The sequence below is a fragment of the Botrytis porri genome (genome assembly GCF_014898465.1).
Source record: "Botrytis porri strain MUCL 3234 chromosome Unknown BPOR_012, whole genome shotgun sequence".
NCBI classification, from domain to species: Eukaryota; Fungi; Ascomycota; class Leotiomycetes; order Helotiales; family Sclerotiniaceae; genus Botrytis; species Botrytis porri.
This window is the reverse complement of record NW_024066086.1, coordinates 578,650-600,995: the sequence shown is the minus strand read 5'-3', so window position 1 is coordinate 600,995 and position 22,346 is coordinate 578,650. Positions and strand designations below refer to the sequence as shown.

Sequence of the window (22,346 nt, the reverse complement as noted above, 5' to 3'; positions counted from 1 at the left end):
GTTCTTGAGAGATATCGAAGAGATCAATTGGTTTGTCGACACTCACAAGAGATCACAGCATAAGCAAGAGCAAGTCCACAATATCTACAATCAGGTCTAGGTATATATATCTGTGTATATCTACCAACGAAGCATAGCTGCCATGAAAATCACAGGCGTGGAAATGCGAATGCTTCCTCGTGCGCTACACAGATTATGTATACAAACAGTAGGAGTACGTCCGAGTTGCCCTGGCTCCTCTGTCTGATCGACTATCAAGTTTGTGACCAGGAATTCTGAGATTTGTTTGGTGTTGCACATGACTTTTTTGTTTGTGAGGTTACTTCGAATTTGTTTCCGATCAACTATGGTCATTTCTTCTTCCATGTTTTGTTTTCTTTCGAGGGAGCAAACCTTTCGATGATACCATGGAGAGCAACGGCTACTTGCAGAGCCAGTGCGCTGAAAAGAATAGAACCTGGAAGACTGGAATACACCTTATTGTGTTCCGTACAATCTGGATTATGACAGATGTTTCCCTTGCATTTTGTTTTAATAAAGAGTCGGGAACGGAATACTACCTCCACACGGGACGTGTATGATCTATTCTTTGCCTCTAATTTCGTGGAAATATTCGGTTCGATTATTGACTTTCATTTTATTTCTTTCCCAAAGCATACCATCTACAAGATTATCTCCACATCGCGTCTTTTGACAATCAGGAATTTTCTGGGATCTTCTCATTCGATCTTTGGATCAACCTCTTATAAATACATCTGGAAGTCCGAGATTAAGAGTTTCTTGATTCCCAAATCTACTTGGTTCAATCCGCAAGAAAATCAAGTCAAAATGGTCAGTAACCAGGAAACAATCGAAGCAGAAGAATATGCAACTCATCTGAAACTACTCAAGGATGATCCAACTAGCCGTGATCGAGACAATCAACAGTATATAACGCCGATCTTCACGGCTTCGCTTCGAGATCAAATCAAGCAGTTTGGATTGATAGCCGGACATTCCAGCATTCTTGCCAATAGTGAAAATCGGAAGGATCCACGACTCTTCTATAATATAGCTGCACCTTTCAGTACATTTATTTGTGGCTCTCAAGGAAGTGGGAAATCCCATACTCTGTCATGCCTTCTGGAGAATTGCCTCGCGAAATCATCCGTTAGTAAGGTGAAGAAACCTCTATCGGCTTTATTGTTTCACTATGATGCATTTATTGGCGATGTGTAAGCTCAATTTATTCTTTCATACGAGATGATCAATGTTTTCGGATGCTTCTTCACTTTTTTATATCTTCCGATGTTCTTTATTTTGCTTTCTTGGCGGCTGAAATCTTACTTCTTGGTGTTGCAGAAAAGGAACCCCTTGCGAGGCTGCTTACCTTGCAAGCAACTCAGATATCAAAGTTCGAGTTCTATGTCCTCCGACAAATTTCAGAACTATACGAGTGAGTTCAAACTTTGGTCTCTTTCTTCTATTAGATCTCATCTTATTTCTGCTTTTCAGTCAAAATCACGCACTTGAATGACTTAAGTGTCGAGAAGCTGTTATAGACCTTGATTACTTCGACAAATCATTAACATTCATTCCAATAACCAATACTGACACACAAACTCTGGCCACAGCGCACGTATAGTGGTATTAAGGGTGTTAAAATTCATGAACTCTGCATTGACGAAACGGATCTTACAACGCAAAGAATGTTGAGCCTAATGGCGGTCAAAACATCAGAGGAATTGCCGCTCTATCTCCACACTATCACCAGAATCTTGCGGGTTCTGCGGATTGCTCACCAGATTAACGGAAAGCCTTTTCATTACGGAGAATTCAAGAAGCAACTTGAGGATCTTCGGTTGACGACTGGCCAGGAAGGACCGCTCATACAACGATTGGATACACTAGAAAGTTTTATGCCAATTGAACAGAGGAGCGCTAAGTCTTCTGCTCCTCTGAAAAGAGGTAAAGGAACAGATTGGAGCATAAAGGTTACATCTTCCTCTGAAGTTTTGCGTGCATCAATTTCAAAACTAACACACCGTAGGCCGGAGAACTTACTATCGTTGATCTTTCATGTCCTTGTGTGACCGTTGAAGCTGCATCATCTCTGTTCAATATGTGTCTCTCATTATTTCTAGAAGAGAAATCCAACATAGGGAAAGTTGTTGCCCTTGATGAGGCTCACAAAGTATGAAATTTCCCGAAAGAACTGCGCTTGAAGAATTCTGCGACTGACAAAGTTGTGTATCTTTTAGTATATGTCGAACAGTACAGGAGATGCCTTGACCGGTAACTTATTATCCACAATTCGTCTCCAACGTCATTTAGGTACACGAATTTTTATTTCAACACAAGAGCCAACAATTTCTCCCGCACTGATTGATTTATGCTCCATAACTATTGTTCATCGCTTTTCTAGTCCTGAATGGCTCAAATGTCTCCGTTCTCATGTTGCCGCACTGCATAATTCAGGATCCAATTCTCAAGATGATGAGTCGATGAGAAGAGATGTATTCAAGGAAATTGTAGCATTACGAGTGGGTGAAGCATTATTGTTCGCACCAGAAGCAATGATCTATAAGGATTGTGATAGGATCAGCTTACCAACTGGTGATGAATCTGTTGATACGACTACATTGATCAACGACGAGAGTAGCAATAATGTATCAGAGAAGAAAGAGGAGAAGGTCATCGAAAGAGATGATGAGAATGACGGACAAGCATTGAGAAAGTTAGGAACAGATTATGTCAAGATAAAGGTGAGAGCTAGGCTCACTAATGATGGGGGAAGGAGCGTTCTGGCAGCTTGACCTTATGGGGGAACCTCTAATTAATGATTGAACCCGAAATTTCGTTGTCGAGAAGTTGGAGTTGCAACACTATCAATTATCTCAAGCCGATGTCTTATAACTTCTGAGGATAGTGTATTAATAGGACACTACTGTTTGTATCAATTGTTGTTTTATTTCTTAAAAAGGGTAAACAAATGGCGAGCAGAATCATGAATAACAATGATAAATTGACTATCAATTGACTATCATATCAATTCTCTAGTATTTAGACGATCGAACAGCTCGAAGTCTTTGGCGACCAAAATGGAGTTTACACTACGAATACACTACGGATACACCTGCCTAAAACTCATACTTGCTAACCAAAAGCGTTGTACTAGCTCACCTCGTCCCTTCCACAATACTATGTCAAAGCCTATCTACCTCTTCTGTCAAAACGCACTATGACGCAACGATGGAGATCTATGTACCGCATCTCTCCTAAGTGGGGAGTATTTGCATTTCATTACTAGTCTAGATAATCAATACTGATATTCTAATTGGACAAGTGGAAATTTAAGTTGAGACCATGCGAAATAGCTTCAAAAAATACTACTAACGACCGTCAAGTGCCGAATTGGCTCACGCAAGTGCCAGACTGATAGATCTTGGGAAATCTGTACCGATACACCCCCCGCATTACCTATCATTCAATAAGCAAGGTGTCTTCATCTTGTCATTCAATTGCCGGTTTACCTTTGTCATGGTTTCTTCACGCTAAAATATCTCACTCCCATAAGAGTTCGACCCCCCCCTAGATGTTTGGAATAGATTTCTCGTTCTCTTTCTATTCTTGAAGTATCAGTCAGAATTGTCTTTGAAATCCAATCTGAGGCTGGAAACTCATGATATAAATAATACTTAATTTTTAATATCTAATTGAGATTCATCAACCAATCCATCTTTAAACATATCCATAAATCCATTCACATCTATCAAGAGACACATCAACACAATGGCTCAACCCTCCGGCTCCCCTCATCTCCAAGTCCCCGACTTTGAGCAGACAAACATCTCCGAACAACTCTTCATCACCGCACCTGAGATGTCAGAATCCATCCAAAATGTCTCCACCCCCCGAAACTCATCTCTCAATCCCCACTCCACCCCCCAAAACCGCACCACATCCACCGAAACCATTCCTCTCTACCTCCACCCCCCTCATCGCTTTTCCTTCCCTCAACAATCCTCCCGCTTCTCCGAAGACTTCTCCTCTTCCGAATCTACCCACCACAACTCCAACCACCACTCCCGCTCCACCTTCTACACCCTGACCAAGACTCCCTCCCCCCATCCTAACCCCCACGACCCCGAATCCCCCTCGCCCAAAAACGAAACCACAACCCACACCTCCTCTCCACCCCAACCCATCCATTTCCGCTCCATGACCTGGCTCCACTGCGCCTTCATCATGATCGCCGAAACCATCTCTCTCGGTATCCTCGCTCTCCCTTCCGTTCTCTCAACCATCGGTCTCATTCCCGGTATGATCCTCATCATCCTCATGGGAATCCTAGCCTGGTATTCTGGCCTGCTCATCCATCGTTTCCGCACCGCCTATCCAACAATTATCTCCTGGGCAGATGCATGTTCCATCCTCCTCACACCATTTGGAATTCCAAATGTGGGAAGAGAAATTGCGGGGATGGCGCAAATACTGTTTTTGCTGTTTCTAATGGCCAGTCATATACTTACGTGGATTATTTGTTTGGATACGTTGACGGGTGGGAAGGTATGCAATATTGTGTGGGGAGTGGTGGGGATGGGGATTTTTTGGATTCTGGATTTGCCGAGGACGTGTAGGGGGTTGAGTTGGTTGAGTATTGTTTGTGAGTATTTTTTTTAGTTTCTTTTTGTGGTGTCTTATGTAGATACCAAATAAATATCGAATGAGTATCAAACATGAATTTCGGAGAGAAAGAAGAGAATAGGGAATGGAAATAAAAATAAGAAAGAAATTAACCAATATCAATAAATAGCATTCGCAAGTATCGGAACCGCAGTCATCGTCACCATGATATCCGTCGGCGTGCGAGCACCCGCCAAGAAAACTTACTCCTTATGGCCTCAAAAAGATCTTTCTCTTCGCGAAGCCTTTTTAAGTGTAACGAATATTGTATTCGCTTATGGTATGTATATATTCCCCTCCCTCCCATAAATACATACATAAATACATGATTACCCATTCATCCTTCTCGTCCCCCTCCCCCTCCCCCCAAACCCTTAGCCCCCAAACCCCAACTAACACCCTCTCCAGCCGGGCACATCGCCTTCTTCACCTTCATCTCGGAGCTACGCACCCCCTCGGACTTCCCAAAGTCCCTCGCCACCCTGCAAACCATCGAAATAGCCCTATACCTCCTCTCCTCCATCCTCACCTACATCTACACCGGATCCTCTGTTTCCTCTCCGGCACTCCTCTCCGCCGGTCCTCTTCTGTCCAAAATCGCATTCGGAATCGCCATTCCTACCATCGTGATCGCAGGGGTGATTTTTGGTCATGTAGCATCCAAGTACATCTTCCTGCGCATTTTCGCCGGGACGACGCATGCGGAAACGAGGACCAAGAGGGGATTACTCGCCTGGTTGGGGATTACGGGGGGAGTGTGGGTGTTGGCTTGGGTGATTGGGGAGAGTGTGCCGGGGTTTAATGAGTTGTTGGGGTTGGTGAGTAGTTTGTTTGCGAGCTGGTTTACGTACGGGTTGCCGGGGGTGATGGGGTTGTGGTTGCAGTGGAGGAATGGGGGTAGAGGAGGAAAATGGGGGAGATGGGGAATATGGGGAGGATTGCTGGCTAGTGGGTTGTTGGTGGGTGTGGCAGCGGTGCTTTGTGGAATGGGGGTTTGGGCTAGTGGAGTGGGGATTAGGGAGACGAGTCAGAAGGGAGGGAGTTGGAGTTGTGGAAATTAAAGGAAGTGAGGATGTGAAGAGAAGGGGATTTAGTGGTGGTTTGATAGTTAATGTGTAGTGGGGATTAGGGAGACGAATCAAAAGAGGGGGAGTTGGAGTTGCGGTTGAGCGTTTTTATGAGGAGATAAAATGGAGTGGGAATATGTTGGTGGTCTGATATTTAATGTGTAGTGTTCAATATTTAATCTGATCATATTTCTGGGGACTCATCCTCCGAACTCCAATTTCCCAGAGATATTTGTAGAAAATAGAAGAGAGTATTAAGATAGAAAAGAAAAGAATAGAACAAAGATACTAGTACTTTCATTCCATTTCGTCTATGGTATTGTATTTGAATTTGTTGATTTGAAAAATGATAGATGATATATAGATTTAGATAGATTTATAGATGGAACTTTTTGAGACTTCTGAATCCTACAGACAGGACAGAGACAAAGACAGAGACAACAGAGACAACAGAGACAACAGAGACAACAGAGACAACAGAGACAGAGACAGAGATACGGGTGACCTCTTCAGATGTTGAATTTCATATTGTACTTTGCGTCAGAGGGTTTAATTTGGGATTGTGTGTTGTACTCGAGTTAGAAGGTACTCGTGGTGTAGGGATTTTATCTCATGATTATATGTCTATTTCTTGACACGATATGGTGTGATACAATACAACACAGCACAACATACACTTGCAGAAAGGGATATCAAAGGATGACATGAACCTTTTCCATTGCGGATTTCGGAAGGAAGAGATAGGAGGAAGGAGGAAATATACGGATGTAACCCGGCATTATGATACCGAATGCGGGGTTTGATAAACATAGATAGGTATTCTCCAATGTGAAACCGGTAGATAAATGTAGAGGAGCGAGCAGAGTATCATCCGATCCTTCGTTATCGGTGACATGATAGGAATATGAAAATGTAGAAAGAAACTTACGGTCGACGATGATATTAAGAGATTGAAGGGTACCGAGTGGCTATACTTAAGTGAAGAGAAAATATCATCACATCGTCAGCGAGTGACATGATGATTGCATCCCGGAAAAATCAGAAGCTTCCCGAAGTCCTGAATCTCATACCGTGTAGCCTTATATTTTCCTTCCTGTGAAGTGAAAGAATTGATATACCACAACACATTCATCCATCCATCCATTCCGGCCTACATAACCCTCGATGTCGGACTATTGAATACACCGACGAGTCATAATAACATAGAAGTCATCACCCCCAAAGAATTTTCCTGTGAAACCACAATCATCCTCATAATGAACACAACACCAATTCCCACGTCTGTATTCCAGAATTCTCCGAAAATCCCACGAAATAATCACTTGAATTCAGGTCTTAATTCTAGACCCATCTAGATCTACCTCGAAGATCCATCGAATCCTACGACAGGCAGATATATTATATCAACCCGTTGAAATCTTAATATAAATGATGCCTAGCTATGCTTATCGTTCCACAACCTTTGCATGCATAGAAATACAATGAGAGAAAGAAAAAATGACCGAGTACATCAAGAAATAATTCCACCTAGAGAAAATACCTCAAAACAGCGCAGAGATAAATGGAGAAGAATTGGGAATTTTGACTCTTGGAATCCACTCGTGCGACTGAGTATATTTATTTAGCAATTTACGCCTGATGAAAAGATGCAGAAGTCATGTCCTGCATACACTACACTGCACTGCAGATGGGGGATTGAGGTAAGGTAAGGTATGGTGATTGATGGATGGATGGATGGATGGATGGACAGAGTAGACTGGCCGACATATTTTGATCATATTGGATAGAATATTGGATTCCTGAGAATATTGAAGGGGAAGAATCCTTTGATCACAGCATGGTGTGATATGTTATGATAGGATGAATATATTGAATGGCAATGAACTGGAATGGGATAGAAATATTCAATACTTTGGGGGGGTTTTGATGAATGAGGGAGGTGAATTGATCCATCCATAGATGATTTCCTGAGTAATTGACAGTAAGTGGAGTCCACGTGAGTGACCTCGTGACACCTGCATTTACCTACAGTCTTTTTCAAGAGTGGCTGAGCTCTGTGGCTACTGTTATTGCATTGCCACAATCATTGCCACAGTGTACCCAACCTTGCCTTATATTAATGTCTTACTTTCATCGTATCGTGAGTTTTCTCAGAATCGAGAAGAAGTGTCTATCGTACGGAATGGAGTAAAGACAAGAATCGTATGATAATTCATATTACTAAACTGAATTTTCTGTATTACTCTTCAGCTCTTTCTTCTACCTTTTATTGATGGGTCTTTCAGATACCACCATAGTTTTCCCCTACCTATCATTGGTTTATCCATAGCCCAGTCAAATCATAAATCCATACATTCAAAAGAAACATGACTAACGCCGACAGGGTGTGACTTCCGCTTTGTTCGTATGCACCACTCACTCCACTCTATTTACGCCACTGCAGTCTGCAGGTGACAAAAAGATACCAAGCAGAGGGATAGATGCAATAGGTAGGTAATGAATGATAGATGACCTAGAAGCGAGGCTAGACTACTGTAGTCTACCTAGTCGTGTTGTATACATCGGTACCTGCTTTTAGAACTTCCCTACGCTGCTAGGTCAAGTCAGAAATAAACGCGGAATATCGCCAAGCGATCCCGGCTAACTCATAACTGACTTTGCATTTTTCATGCTGATAGATTGTTTACTGCGCAGATAGGTAGATAGAAACAGTACATACGTATGCCTGATATGTGCAGCCGCCGAGACCTTTGGCGCTTGTTTTTTTACTACGCGTATGGTAGATACCTAGTTGTCTATCAGTGAAGATAGAGAAGAGACCCAGAAACGAGATGGACGAGACCAGAAAAAAACCATGGATTCTTTTTCAGCCCAGTCTAAATAATACGACCACTTCCCCATATACATCAAATACCTCACATGAATGGTCAATCCACTTCTAACCGCATGGTACCTGAATAAGGGGAAAAGGAAAAGATCCCAGATGCATCGACCAATCATCATTAGATTATGCATTATCGGCAAAAGTATGGCTTTGATACATGAAACACAGAAATGCAAGATGGGGTTCGGATGAGGGATGATGATTTTTTGTTTCTCTCTTCAACGAATAGAGTTAAGGAAGATAAAATCCTTTCGGGGTCTCCTATGCTCGTGCTGGGGTGAGAAAGTTGATGGAGAGATTGACTCCGTGCGAATGGGATGATAGAAGAGGGAAGAGGGGAGCTTTGAGGGATTACATGTTCCGTACATACCTAGGTAGGTAGATATCTTTGGCTCGGATGATAATCTATGGAACGCCATTGGCAAATTGGGGTTTGAATCCTTCTGATACTATTCGTACTCTGTCTTGTATCGTGTACACATACCGTTGCGTATATAATAAAAGCGGTTATATTTATTCGTACAGTACAATTACGATATTACTAGTCATTTCATATATCATCTGTTATACCTAAAATTCCTGCCTCTAAGTTTTCGCAAATCGTCATTTTTCATTGATTAATTGAATAATTGTTTATTTTACTCTGCTTTGTTTTGCTTCGCTTTGTTTTCCTTGGGAACAATAAAAATAGTTACATTTTTTCCAAGATTCCCGATTCCCTTTTCAGTCCAAGATGGAGATGGAGGGGCAAAGGAATACGATACACACAGACTGGTTTCTATCTCTCTCCAGTGTTGCATGAAAAATCCATGGTTGAACAAGCAGCTCACGTTTGTGGCTCAGTGATACCCACAAAAAGCTTCAAGGCGGCATTCAGCTGATTGGGGGGGATTTTTGTTTTCTTCCCCCTTTTTGGATTTAATATTCTTTGGTTTTTTGTCGTTCTTGTTGCGAATATCTGTCGTCGCATGATTTAATCTTGAGTTAATCGTTAACTGCTAGCCTCATATCATAATTATCACACATACTTCTTCTCTTCCCTCCAAATTAAAATACTCTTTCGATGTTAGCATCTAAAACCCATATCCGGAGAATTATCCATCCATACAATCGAATATCTTAACGCCTCAAAGAAGCTGGCCCGATTGGTAGACCATGTACTTTATTTTGTGGAACCTAATCCGTATACACACATGCAGCTACTGACCATCAGCAAGGAATGTGATCTGCCTTACTGGTCCACCAAAGAAGGCCTACGATAAAAAGCTTCGCAACTCAGGGGATCCACCGCATTCCTAATTGGATCCTATCCATGCACAAACTAACGTCCCATGAATCTCGTACCTGAATTGCTCCTAAGCTCTTATGGCTTGATGGACCGAGTTCTGGCGATATGAGATATAAGATGTTGATAACTTCCCCTCCGGTATGGTTTTTTAATCATCGCATCTACTTCTCCATCACATCAAACCTTTCATTCTCTTAAGGTCCATTTGCTTGACGCAAAACACTCTCGACGAGTCATTCCTTCATTCTTGTTCTTGCCTACAATCATTCATCTTGATTCTTCACATACTACACATCGATCTTCATCATTAGATCCATATTCATATTCAAGTTTTGAAACAAAGTCGAATTCAATCTCACCCATCAAATTCAGAAATCAAATTCAGAAATCAAATTTCAATATGTTTACCCTTCCTTTATTCTTGGTCGCTGGCGGCCTTTTCACTCTTTCTATGGGAGCTCCCATTGAACAACGTACTGTGAATTCTTACACTGTTTATTCTGGTGATGGAGCTACTTCAGTTGGATGGCCAACTGAGAGTGATTGGATTTCAAGCTACGATACTATGTATGTTTATATCAATCATCCCTTATATGTCCAACCTACTAACAAACCCTCAGGTTCGATAACCAAAAGAGTGTTTTGAAAGCTTCATGTACTCAATTCGGTGTAGAAAATAATTCCGATGATGAGATCTCCGATCTTAAATCCGCCATCTCTGAAGTTGCCGAGACTACTGGTATTGATTCTCGTTTCATTCTCGCTATCGTTATGCAAGAATCAAATGGATGTGTTCGAGCTCCAACAACCGTTTACTCCATCTCTAATCCGGGACTTATGCAATCTCACGAGGGATCTGGCTCTTGCAATAGCGGCTCTTCTGTTCAAAATCCTTGTCCAAAGAGTGAAATGGTTCAAATGATCACCGATGGAACAGCTGGTACTTCATCTGGTGATGGACTCGCTCAATGTCTTAAGGAGAGTGGTTCCAGCGATGTTTCCAAATATTACAAGGCAGCTAGAATATACAATTCTGGGTCAATCGTTTCATCTGGAAATCTTGGAGATGGAGTAGCAACTCATTGTTACGCAACTGATATCGCCAATCGTCTCACAGGATGGTTTTCCGGAACTTCTTCATGTGATAGCGCTACCATTGGTTCATTAACTGGTGGAGCTGCTTCTGCTGGTTCCAGCGCAGTCAGCTCTGTGGTTTCGGCTGCAAGTTCGGTGGTTAGCTCTGTGCTCTCCGAAGCTACTTCTATCTTGTCTGTTCCTACCTCTGCTTACGCAGTTCCAACATATGTTTCTGTCGGTGGTATATTTGCTCAAGCAGGTACTTCATCTTCGTCTTCTTCCGTCGTCGCAACAGTTACTTCCGCCGTTTCTGTCCCAACAGCCGTTTCATCCTCTTTTTCGTCTTCATCCATCGTTGCAGCCACTACCTCCTCTGTAGTCACCTCCGCCTCCTCAATTCCAACAATCGCCTCCTCGAACTCCACCTCCGCACTCACAACCTCAATCCCCACTCCCTCTCTCCCCGCAACCATCACCACCGCCTCCAGTTCCCCCACCAGCTCCATCGCCATCACCTACCCCTCCGCATCTTCCTCCTCCTCCAATAACACCACTCACACCCCCGGAACCGAATGTGCTACCCCCGGCACATGGAATTGCATCGACGGAACAACTTTCCAACAATGTTCATCGGGTACCTGGTCGAGTGTTGGTGGCTTAGCTTCAGGAACTAAGTGTACAGTGGGTGAGAGTGATATTATCGATATTTTTGCTGTCAATTCTGAACGTAAGAGAAGTTTGGGAGTGGGAGCGGAGAAGAGAGGAATGAGACATGCTCATATGCATGGACTTAAGAGACATGTTTTGTAGATTTTGGGGGCTTTTTCATCAGGGGTTTTCCTTTTTTTTTTTTCCACTTCTTTTGATGATGATGAATCATTTTATCATCTCGCCTTTGGGCATTTATCTTCTTGACTTTTTTACCTTTTTACGTTTTTTTCACTTCTTCAACAAACACTTAGGGTTCGGATGGGTTTGGCATGGGTGGAAAGGATGATATCACACTACACCTCACCACACTACAATACACTACACAACACTACACGATATGATGGGCTGAGATGGGATGGGATGGATTGAAACGGAATAGGATGCATAGGGCTGGGATGCAACAGAAAGCATAGGCACGGAAAAGAAAAGAAAGATGAAACCTGGTGTTTCTCTTTCAATTGTGGTGTGCGGAATGGAAGATGGATAGGATAAAATGGGATGGAGTAGCATGTATAGCGAGAGACTGAGACGGGGAAGGATTTGATAGAGTAGTATGGATCTTATACTTACTAGTATGCAAAACCATCATGGAGAATCGAAATCAGATTACATCAGATGATATTCTCTGGACTTATCTATACTCTTGAATTGTGTAACTAAATATGATTTGATATATCTCGTTCTTTCTGGGTTTTTTTTTTCTTTTTTCCCTCTCCCTCTTCATTTTAGTTTCTTCTCGGATAGAGTATATATATGAGGTTATTATATTGTAAATGCTAGGAATGGTATTTGGTATTTGGTATGATGTAAGGAGATGTGGATATAGATATAATTGTATACTGCGGATGATTGGGGAGGAAAAAATGGGCATGGGATGTGTAAGATGTATAGGATATAGTATGAGAGTAAGTTTAAGTATTTCATCACCTAACTCACTCATCCAGAAGTGAAGGAAAGGTTTTAGAATTGAGAATTGTGATTTGTGGTTCCTTCGTGGTCCGAGGAGGGAGAGTGATTAGGGAGTGAAGCGGGGAGTACATATCTAGATTCTTTATGTTGGATTTTGAATGTCGGGACGCGAAACAGATGCGAGGGGTGAAGAGCGAAGAGTGAAAAGTATTTATTGAATCGAATTGAGTTTTTGGAATCAACATAAGCATGAGCATAAATATCAACTCCTTTCCCCTATACGAATCTAAGCCAGGCCGAAAAATCATCAAGGAGGAGCAGGTACGAAGATAAACATAAGAGAGCAGGCGGGGAATAAATCTTCTTGGTGAGAATTAATATCTCAATTTTTGTAGCTTAGGTGATGATTATCATGATGATGTAGTGGATAAGAAAATGAATCTGAAAGATAGAGGTAGAGAGTGCGTTATTATAAAGAGGGGTAAGGATTGGGAATGAGGCGTCTGGATTTTAAATTGTAATGTCTGATTTTGAGGGGGATTTGTTGCGAGAATTGGAAAGGTCTGGGCAAGAAGTTAGAGATGAGATGAGATGAGATAAGATAGATCAAAAAGTAGGGAAGAAACTTGAAAGGGAAGGAGTGTCCGTGTGCTCGTGTGTTTTGTATGTGTAAGTGCCGGTCTGGATTCGCATGCACTTTTTCTCTCACGCAAGATCATGACAAGTGAAATACCATGCTGTGTGATTCGAGTCATAACTTATCTCATCCTCATGATCATACACTGGACAGCTAAGAAGGAATTCTTGGCATACCCCCTAAATACATTCTATCCAACCAGTATCCGAAAAATATACTCCGGAACCAGTATTCTTGGGAATCTGGGGTTAAAGAACAGGAAAAGATAGGTGGTTCTGAACGATCTCAGAATTTGAAGTGGAGATCTAAGATTTGAGGATACGGGGTGCGGGGTGAGAGGATTGTGGGGGTGAGATACTATGTGTGTTGAAAGATGAGTTATCTTCTTTCTTGTTGATCATTTACTAGAGAGCTGGTGAGCGGTTCTTGGCATATCTCTCTACTTGGAAGATTCCATCCAACTCCTATCCGGAGCATATACTCCAGAAATCGAATACCTGGCATCAGGAGTTAACGGATATAGACGATTCGATCATCTACGATCTTAAAAAACCCCAAGCTTTGAGAAGAGATTTATTCAGAAAGCTTAAATTATCGATATGTGTCACTTGGCATTGATAGAATCTCGATATCTGGGATTAGATATTCGGGTGTACAGTTTTGAGTTTAGATAGCGATAGCAATTTGAGTCTATCTGTCTATATAACTCGGATTTTTAGATTTTAGAAATTAGATTTTATGTGTCTTCATTCACAAATTCACAGTCTAAACTAATCTAATCTACATCAAGTCTTAAAAAAAAAATTCCCCCCCTCGTGATCTCCAGACCCGGCACGGAATCTGTACGGATTTTCGAATTCTTGATCCATACAAATCTCCATAAGTAAAATCTTACGTATCGTGATCCTAAATCTCCATCAAAGATTTCATCTCGCAATCTCAATCTCAAGCTAAAATAAACAATACTCTTCATAGACCCAAGATTACTAATTTCTCGAAACGAGAATTCTTAGCGAGGGACTCCTGATTAGGTTTCAGAATTTTCGAGAGGTTTCGAGAGTTTACCTCGCGGATTAGTTTAGTGTCTGAGGTAGTGGGAGTAGTACATGCTAGATGTTTTGGGGTCAGGGGGGTGGGGTGAGGGTTGAATGGGTAGTGTTAATAATGATACCTGGGTGGGTAGTGGGTAGGTGGAGTGATGGGGAATAAGGATTGAAACACCGGAGTTTGGAGCCCAGAGTCGGGGTCAACGATGCCAATTTTGGGATGATCTACTAGGAAATGATGTGCTGGCCTCCGAGTTGTGTTGACAAATGATGCGTTAGTAGATGATTACATGAGTGTATATAGAAAAGTTTTCCCGGAGTTTGTTAGGCCTCAATAAGGATGAGAATTTTGATGTATCTCTTGGTATTCAAGAGTTTGAGGTATATTCGATAGTGCAGACCAAATCTTAGAAATAGAATGCTATAGAGCTGAGGCTGTGTAATTAGATCAGAATACGATGTTACTATTGTTATCGAAATGTAGAATAGAGAACAAACACATACTCACAAGTTACATAATGCCAGACTACCGAGTGATACCATCTCCTGAATTTGCCGAACCAGCAATATTATCGAGTAGGTGCTTTAAAACCGAGAACCAAGAATCTGTAGACGAGACTTCGTTAAATCACCCAGATATAGTTAGTGCGATACAAAGAGGCCACGATGAGCAAGATATTGATGTTGAGTAGTACATGCACAGTGGTCTAATGGCTCGAAATTGAAACAAACTTGGCTGCGCTCATTATGAACACGTTTACTATTTATTGAGAAAATAAACCGGAATGTCCGTTTAATAGCCCAGAAATTAGACTGCAACATTTGCTGAGAGAAAAAACCGGGATGCTCATCCAATAGACCAGCGTTTAGACTGCCATGAGAATAGAGGAATTGGCAACTTGGACCTATTCAGTCTTTTCCAAGCGTTGAGAAAATTTTCACTATTAAATTGATTTGGAACAACGAACTTGTGAGATTAAGAACCAAAAATTCACTTCGAGATCTTAAGACTAGATTCGGAAAAGAGCTGCAGTGAGAACGAAAAATTGAAAATGCGGTGGTGAACTGTCAAGAACTTAGAATTTAGGAAGAGTATCTTTATTACATGCATATCTCCCATCTACAGCAGTGCACCAGCAGAATTTTCGAGGTACTAGTAATTATCTTGATCATCTGAAGAGAAGATTTTTCACGTCTTAGATTGAGAAGCTAGTGAATTAGTTCGTTGTGAATCACATAAAAGGCTTGAAATTCCCCTGCAGAAACCTCTTTCAAATTTTCTCCAGACACAGTCAGACTTCCATTCGTACAACCAAACGCCTATTACCAACAACACACAACAACAACAAAAACAACATCCAACAAACATCACAATGTCTTCCAACTCTAACAACATCCAACTCACCGCTCTAGAAGCAAGTATCTTAGACCAACTTGACGCTCACCTTCGTCTTCTCGTCATTGCACCCCCTCCACCATCCCCAAGGAACCCGGCCGCCCAACAACCCAGAGCTTTTGAACAACCCAGAGCCTTTCAACAATCCAGAGCTTTTCAACAACCCAGAGCTTTTGAACAACCCAGAGCTTTTCAACAACCCAGAGCTTTTGAACAACCCAGAGCTTTTCAACAACCCAGAGCTACTCAACAACCCAGAGCTACTCAACAACCCAGACCTACTCAACAACCCAGAGCTTCTCAACAACCCAGAGCTTCTCAACAACCCAGACCTACTCAACAACCCAGACCTACTCAACGATCCATAGATATAATCAACGAGGAATGGTTTAGAGAAGCTGGTCTTCAACCTAACGAAGCACTAGCATTGTTAGAAGGTGCCCAGCAAGCCACAGCTCTCGGACTAGACGACGAGCAATGGTTCATAGAAGCTATTCGTCGATATGACGAAATCCTAGAGAATGAAGCTGCCCAGCAAGCCGCAGAGCGCGATCCTACCGAAGAGCAATGGTTTATAGAATGTCCTCTTCAACATCACGAAAAACTAGCATTATTAGATGCTTCCCAGCAAGCCACAGCTCTCGGACTAGACGACGAGCAATGGTTCATAGAAGTTATTCGTCGATATGACGAAGCACTGAAGAATCCAGCTGCCCAGCAAGCCGCAGATACCAGCAGATCCTTGTGATCGTGTTCTTGATTAGTTTTGATTTTTCTGATTTTTTGATTACTTTTCTTTCGATATGTTCTTTGTATCTAACCCTATGTATTTCCATTTGTTTGTTCATTTCTAATTATTCTTGTATCTTCATAGATTTCGAATTTGTATCCTTGCATGTTTTTGATTTCTTCATATAGACGAGTCGTTTAGGTTTCCCCATCAAGATGGGGTTTTCCTACTCGCTTGGCCGAATGGCGCTCGTATGAACCAAAATAAAAAAAATTGCCAACACTGCTGTCTTTGATAATGATATACTTGATGAATCGTGATATGACAGTAGATGTGTGTGAAGACATGTGAATAACCTCACTTTCATGCCGAATTCTGAAAATGATTATGTGATTTCTCATGTGATCCCTTCGCGGGAGTAATGTATTTCGATTAGTTATCGTGAATGGCTTAGTTTATATGATTATATTTCTTGAGTAGGGAATCTAGGGTCGTGATAGGCATAGTTTCTTGATCAGGTGTATTCATTTTGTGATGATTGATTATGATAGACACGCTTGATTCTATACGTAGTTCGGATAGATGGGAACAGATATTGTTACGATAAGAGTGTGATTTCTATGCATACACCTTTGTTTTTTTAGATGAAACAACGCCGCCTTGCAATCCTTATTACCACCGCGTAGAAGTTTCATCGGTTTTACTCCATGCATTTAGAGGATTGTGCAATTGGGAAATCGCCAAATAACTACGGATGGCAATCCCTACTTTATGATACTGGAAAGCACCACTCGCGCCTCAATATCGAACAGTTCCATGGATCCATAACTGAAAGAAGCAATTGAGGAGTTCCGAAGAAAGAGGTAGAAATTATGATGAGAATACTCGCAATACATGATTCTAGCCTTTACCTTCTCAGAATAACTGAGGTGTAAACACTTGTGATATTTCGTCGTGCTCATTATTCTGAATCTACCTCTTCCACTTGAAAGATGGCATACATGATGGGTCAGCAAGAAAATAGAAGTAACAGAATGCCAAACGAAGTCATCAATAAATATCTTGCACTCATTTGCATATGCTATTGTATTAGATGTGACACATTCAAGCTACAAATGCTTGCGAATGGGATCTGATACCTGGTTTGTGAAAATACGGTTGAATGAAGTCAATAGGTGTTGAAGAATGAGACTAAGTCTTGGGGATAAGAATAAGAAACTGACTGGAAACTTGGTGATAAGGACTTACCATAATGAATGGGTAAATACCGAGGCCGATTTGGTCGATATGGCCAAAACCCCAAAAATAGATTTCTGCCTGAAGCAAAAAAAAATTCTAAAATTTGTATGGTGTGGCCATAGAAAACTTGGAAAAAATATTTGTACCATACAGAACGCGATCTCATCGCATATCATTATAAAAACTATATATAATATATCTTTAATTTTTCTAATAATATAATAGCTATAATAATATTATTAAATTATAAAAGTTATTTGAATAATAAAGCTTACTTTTTATCGATTATATAAAGCTTATAAAATTATCTTAATATATTTAATCTTATAATAAATAAATATATTTAATATAAACAAATAATTGAATCAATTTACTTTTTAATCAAAAATATTTTATTTAATTTAAAGAAAATTAATAATATTAAATTATATAATCAATATAATAAAATAACATTTAATTTTATTAATCTTTAATATATTAAATTCAAAATATTTATATAATTTATTAAAGTCTATATTCTTTGAATTATTAAAAGTTAATAAAAATCAATATATTAATTTTTATATATAATATTTATTAATATTTTATTAACTAAAATATTATTTTATATATATAAATTATCTAAAGTTTTTTGAAAAAAGATTTAATATAAGATTTAATATTAATATAATATAAAAATCTTAATAATATAATAATAAGAATTATAATCTAATTTTAATATTTATTTTTATAAAATTATTTATTCTTTAATAATTTTTCAAAATAATTTTAAATAATATTAGTAATTAATTATATAGAATTTTTAATAAAAAATTAGATTAGATATAATAAATCAAGAAAGTTTTTCAATTATTTTTATAAAATAAAATAAGAAATAAGGAAATATATTTTTCATTAATATAATAATAAGTGTTTAAAAAAGCTTTTATTGTTAATTCTTAATATATTTTCTTGATATATTAATTTCTAATATTCTTTTTAAATTTCTAATAATTTTTAATTTCTTTTCTATTTTTAATAACTTTATAAAAAATAGAATAAAAAAAGCTTTAATTATAAAAAACAAATTTATTTCTTTATTTACTTTAAAAAACCTTAATATTATATTATTTTTAAAGTATTATATTAAATATTAATACATAATTGATTTTAAATATTTATTAATAGAATACTTATATATATTTATAATAAATTAGAGATAATATACTAATATTAATGTATTAGAATATCTAGATATATATAAATAGCTTTTATATAGTATAATAAGAACTTTATTTTTCTTTTATATTCTATATATATTAAAGAATATATTTTAATATATATATAAATTAGAAATATATATCTAGTAATCCCTATCTATAAATCTTCGATTTTAATAAAAACTAAGTTTATTTAACTAAGGTAATATTATTTGATTATAAAATTTAATATTTTCTATGAATAAATTAAATTATTTTATATATTTATATAATGGTTTTTAGAGTTTATAATTTAAAGTATATTAAATAATCTATTTTTAAATAATATAAAAGTATTAATATCAAATATATTTTATAATTTTAACAAATAAATATTTACGTATTAAAATAAACTTCTTTTTATTTAAAAATTAAATATATAATAATCTTTTATTATATTCGTAAATATAATTTACTTTTATATTATTTTGTAGAATATTTAAATTAACATTAATTTTAGTTATAATTTTTCTTTGAATAAAGACTTTTTATAAAATTTAAATAATAAGTATATATTTCTAATATATTTTTTAAATATATTATAATTATTGATTTAAAAGCTCTTTTATTTCTTTATATTAAATAATAGAATAAAATCATATATAATTATTTTATTTTTAAATATAAAATTATTATAATTAATTTTGAACTTTTAATTGAATTTTTAAATATTAAAGTATTTATTAATAATTCTAATTTCAATTTAAATATTGAATTTAAAAAAAAAGATTATTTAATATTGTAAATATTATAAATATTATATTATTTATTATATTATTTATAAATTAATTCTTTATATTAAGTTAATAAAATTTAAGATTGAATTATTATAATTATATAAATGAAATTATATAAAATGAATAAGAAAAAATTAAAGAAAGTTTAATATTTATAAAGAATTAATATATTAGTATTTATAAAGTTTAAAAGAAAGAAAGAGTATTGACTTATAAAAGTAATATAATGACAAGTAATATCGATTTTTATTCACACATTCCTGAATACTAAATACACTTTTTCATTAGGCAGAAATCTATTTTTAGAGTTTTGGCCATATCGACCAAATCGGCCTCGGTAGTAAATACGATATGGCAGAGGGGATTATTCTGCTGGGGGGCGTTCCAAATCATGGACAAGTAGAGGAGATGGTGAAATTATGAATTGGAATGTAGATTGGCTCATGTACAAGTAATTGAAGCATTACACTGTCGAGGAATCTGGCACGAATACTTTGGCAATGAAGAGACGACGTGGAGAGATAGAGCTGTCGTCTGGATATTGACTGCTTACTAATCAATGCGGCCGCGTCGGCTTTCATTCAATTTAATCAATCGCCGCGATATCACCATAATGCTTCATTCAATCATGCGACGCGTTGTAGTAACAGGCCTTGGAGCCATAACACCATTAGGTGTAGGAATCCGACCAACATGGAGTCGTCTTCTTGCAGGAAACTGCGGTATAGTTTCGCTGCCCACGAATTATTTCGAAACCTCACAGCGAGAAAGTCTTCCTAGCACAATAGCTGGTCTTGTGCCATCTGGAAACGATGCGAAAGATTCATGGCGAGCTTCAGATTGGTTAGAGAAAGGAGAAGATTCACGAATGGCCAAATTTACACAGTATGCAATAGCAGCTACTGAAATGGCACTTCAGGACGCAGGATGGAAACCACAAAAACAAGAGGATAAAGAATCTACTGGTGTTTGCCTTGGTAGCGGTATTGGAGGATTGGATGAGCTTTATACTGCTAGCAACAATTATTCTAGAATGGTAATTCATCTTCTTTATGTAATGAAAATATTAATTGAGATTTTTATAGGGCTACAAATCAGTATCCCCTTTCTTCGTACCAAAACTCCTCATAAATCTCGCGGCAGGTCATATATCAATGAAATATGGATTTGAAGGTCCGAATCATGCAGTTACGACCGCTTGCACAACTGGCGCACATGCAATTGGCGATGCATCTCGATTTATCGCTTTTGGAGATGCAGATGTGATGATAGCTGGTGGTTCTGAGTCTTGCATACATCCATTAGCTTTCGCCGGCTTTGCTAAAGCTCGTTCACTTGCTCGAAAATATAATGACAATCCGGAATCATCATCCCGTCCTTTCGATCGAGATAGATGTGGGTTTGTTATTGCAGAGGGTGCTGGAGTTGTTGTTTTAGAGGAATTGGAACATGCTAAAGCTCGCGGAGCTGAAATATATGCCGAAATACGTGGATATGGTTGTAGTGGTGATGCACATCATATTACTGCTCCGAAAGAAGATGGAGCAGGTGCATTTCTAGCGATGAAAAGAGCTCTCAAGAATGCAGGAATATCACCTCGGGAAGTCGGTTACATTAATGCTCATGCTACAAGTACGCCTTTGGGTGATGCTGCTGAAAATGCTGCGATTACAAGATTGATGCTTGGTGAGGAAGGGCTTGATACCGCGAGTCAAATTTCAGTCAGTAGTACCAAGGGTGCTATTGGACATTTGCTAGGTGCTGCTGGTGCAGTGGAAGCTATTTTTTCAATTTTGGCTGTGAAAGAGGTACAATACGACATCACATGTGATTTCTAATTACTGACTATTTAATAGGACATACTACCACCCACACTCAATCTACATAATCCAGACGAGAACATGAACTGTAATTATGTCCCCTTTTCAGCACAAGAAAAGGAAGTCAAGGTTTCAGTATCTAATAGCTTTGGCTTTGGTGGTACCAATGCCTCACTCGCTTTCTCAAAGTATAGTTGAGATGTCGAACGTACTGGACTTCATTCATACCCGACCTCCTGATACGTACCCCATATCTCACCTCTTTTTGCATACCAGCTACGGTTCCGTTCTCATTCGAGAAGTATGAATTTGAGGTGTTCCGATTCAGATCCAGGTTGTATCAGGATCTTCTCCGTATGGTCTTACTAGAACCAGAGTTCAATCGCCTGCACATTGCATACGTCATCGAATTTAGTCAATGCAATTATCTGGGATGATATAGGTGGTCAACATGACACATCACTATTGGCCTCAAAAGTGTCGATGGACAGCCTTGCTGTTCTAGTAAATTGCTATGCCTCTAATTTTCTGAAGAGGGGGTTTTTTTTCAAATGCCATCCTGGTATAGTATCAAAAAGGGCTCAGTCATGAAATAAGGATACCAACCAAACAATGTAAGGAACACATAACTTCAAGTCCATTAAATTGTCCGTCATATTCGCATCGAATGTGTGAAGTTTCATACTCCAGAAAGTAGTGATCTTTGATTTTCACTAGACTTTCTAATTGGGATGCTTGTTCTTCGGTTTTTTGCATACCTTTTTTCTTCTTTGCTGGCCATGGTTTTTTACCCGCCTTCTTGAAAGTCATAAATTTATAAGATTTCAAGTGTGGACGATAAGTTTTTGGTTAAAATAAATTTGTTTCGACCATCAATTCGTCGTATCATGAAGATATATATA

At 38.6% G+C, this 22,346-nt stretch overlaps 5 protein-coding genes across 5 annotated transcripts; all 5 read left to right on the top strand.

Annotated features, from left to right (window-relative positions):
• Nucleotides 1-828: 828 nt before the first annotated feature.
• EAF01_008732 (uncharacterized protein) lies at nt 829-2,795 on the top strand (the record flags this gene model as incomplete). The annotated part of the gene is made up of 5 exons (XM_038916988.1): nt 829-1,214; nt 1,342-1,435; nt 1,614-1,973; nt 2,030-2,173; nt 2,241-2,795. 5 exons carry the CDS (start codon nt 829-831, stop codon nt 2,793-2,795), a joined length of 1,539 nt encoding a protein of 512 aa, XP_038767382.1.
• Nucleotides 2,796-3,771: 976 nt separating this feature from the next.
• Nucleotides 3,772-5,726, top strand: EAF01_008731 (uncharacterized protein; the record flags this gene model as incomplete). The annotated part of the gene is made up of 3 exons (XM_038916987.1): nt 3,772-4,645; nt 4,796-4,945; nt 5,074-5,726. The coding sequence occupies 3 exons, from the start codon at nt 3,772-3,774 to the stop codon at nt 5,724-5,726; spliced, it is 1,677 nt and encodes a 558-aa protein (XP_038767381.1).
• Nucleotides 5,727-10,304: 4,578 nt separating this feature from the next.
• EAF01_008730 (uncharacterized protein) lies at nt 10,305-12,306 on the top strand (the record flags this gene model as incomplete). Its single annotated transcript, XM_038916986.1, has 2 exons — nt 10,305-10,471; nt 10,525-12,306. The coding sequence occupies 2 exons, from the start codon at nt 10,305-10,307 to the stop codon at nt 11,789-11,791; spliced, it is 1,434 nt and encodes a 477-aa protein (XP_038767380.1). The 3' UTR covers nt 11,792-12,306.
• Nucleotides 12,307-15,657: 3,351 nt separating this feature from the next.
• Nucleotides 15,658-16,428, top strand: EAF01_008729 (uncharacterized protein; the record flags this gene model as incomplete). Its single annotated transcript, XM_038916985.1, has 1 exon — nt 15,658-16,428. One exon carries the CDS (start codon nt 15,658-15,660, stop codon nt 16,426-16,428), a length of 771 nt encoding a protein of 256 aa, XP_038767379.1.
• Nucleotides 16,429-20,252: 3,824 nt separating this feature from the next.
• Nucleotides 20,253-21,642, top strand: EAF01_008728 (uncharacterized protein; the record flags this gene model as incomplete). The annotated part of the gene is made up of 3 exons (XM_038916984.1): nt 20,253-20,660; nt 20,710-21,432; nt 21,481-21,642. 3 exons carry the CDS (start codon nt 20,253-20,255, stop codon nt 21,640-21,642), a joined length of 1,293 nt encoding a protein of 430 aa, XP_038767378.1.
• Between the last annotated feature and the right edge of the window lie 704 nt (nt 21,643-22,346).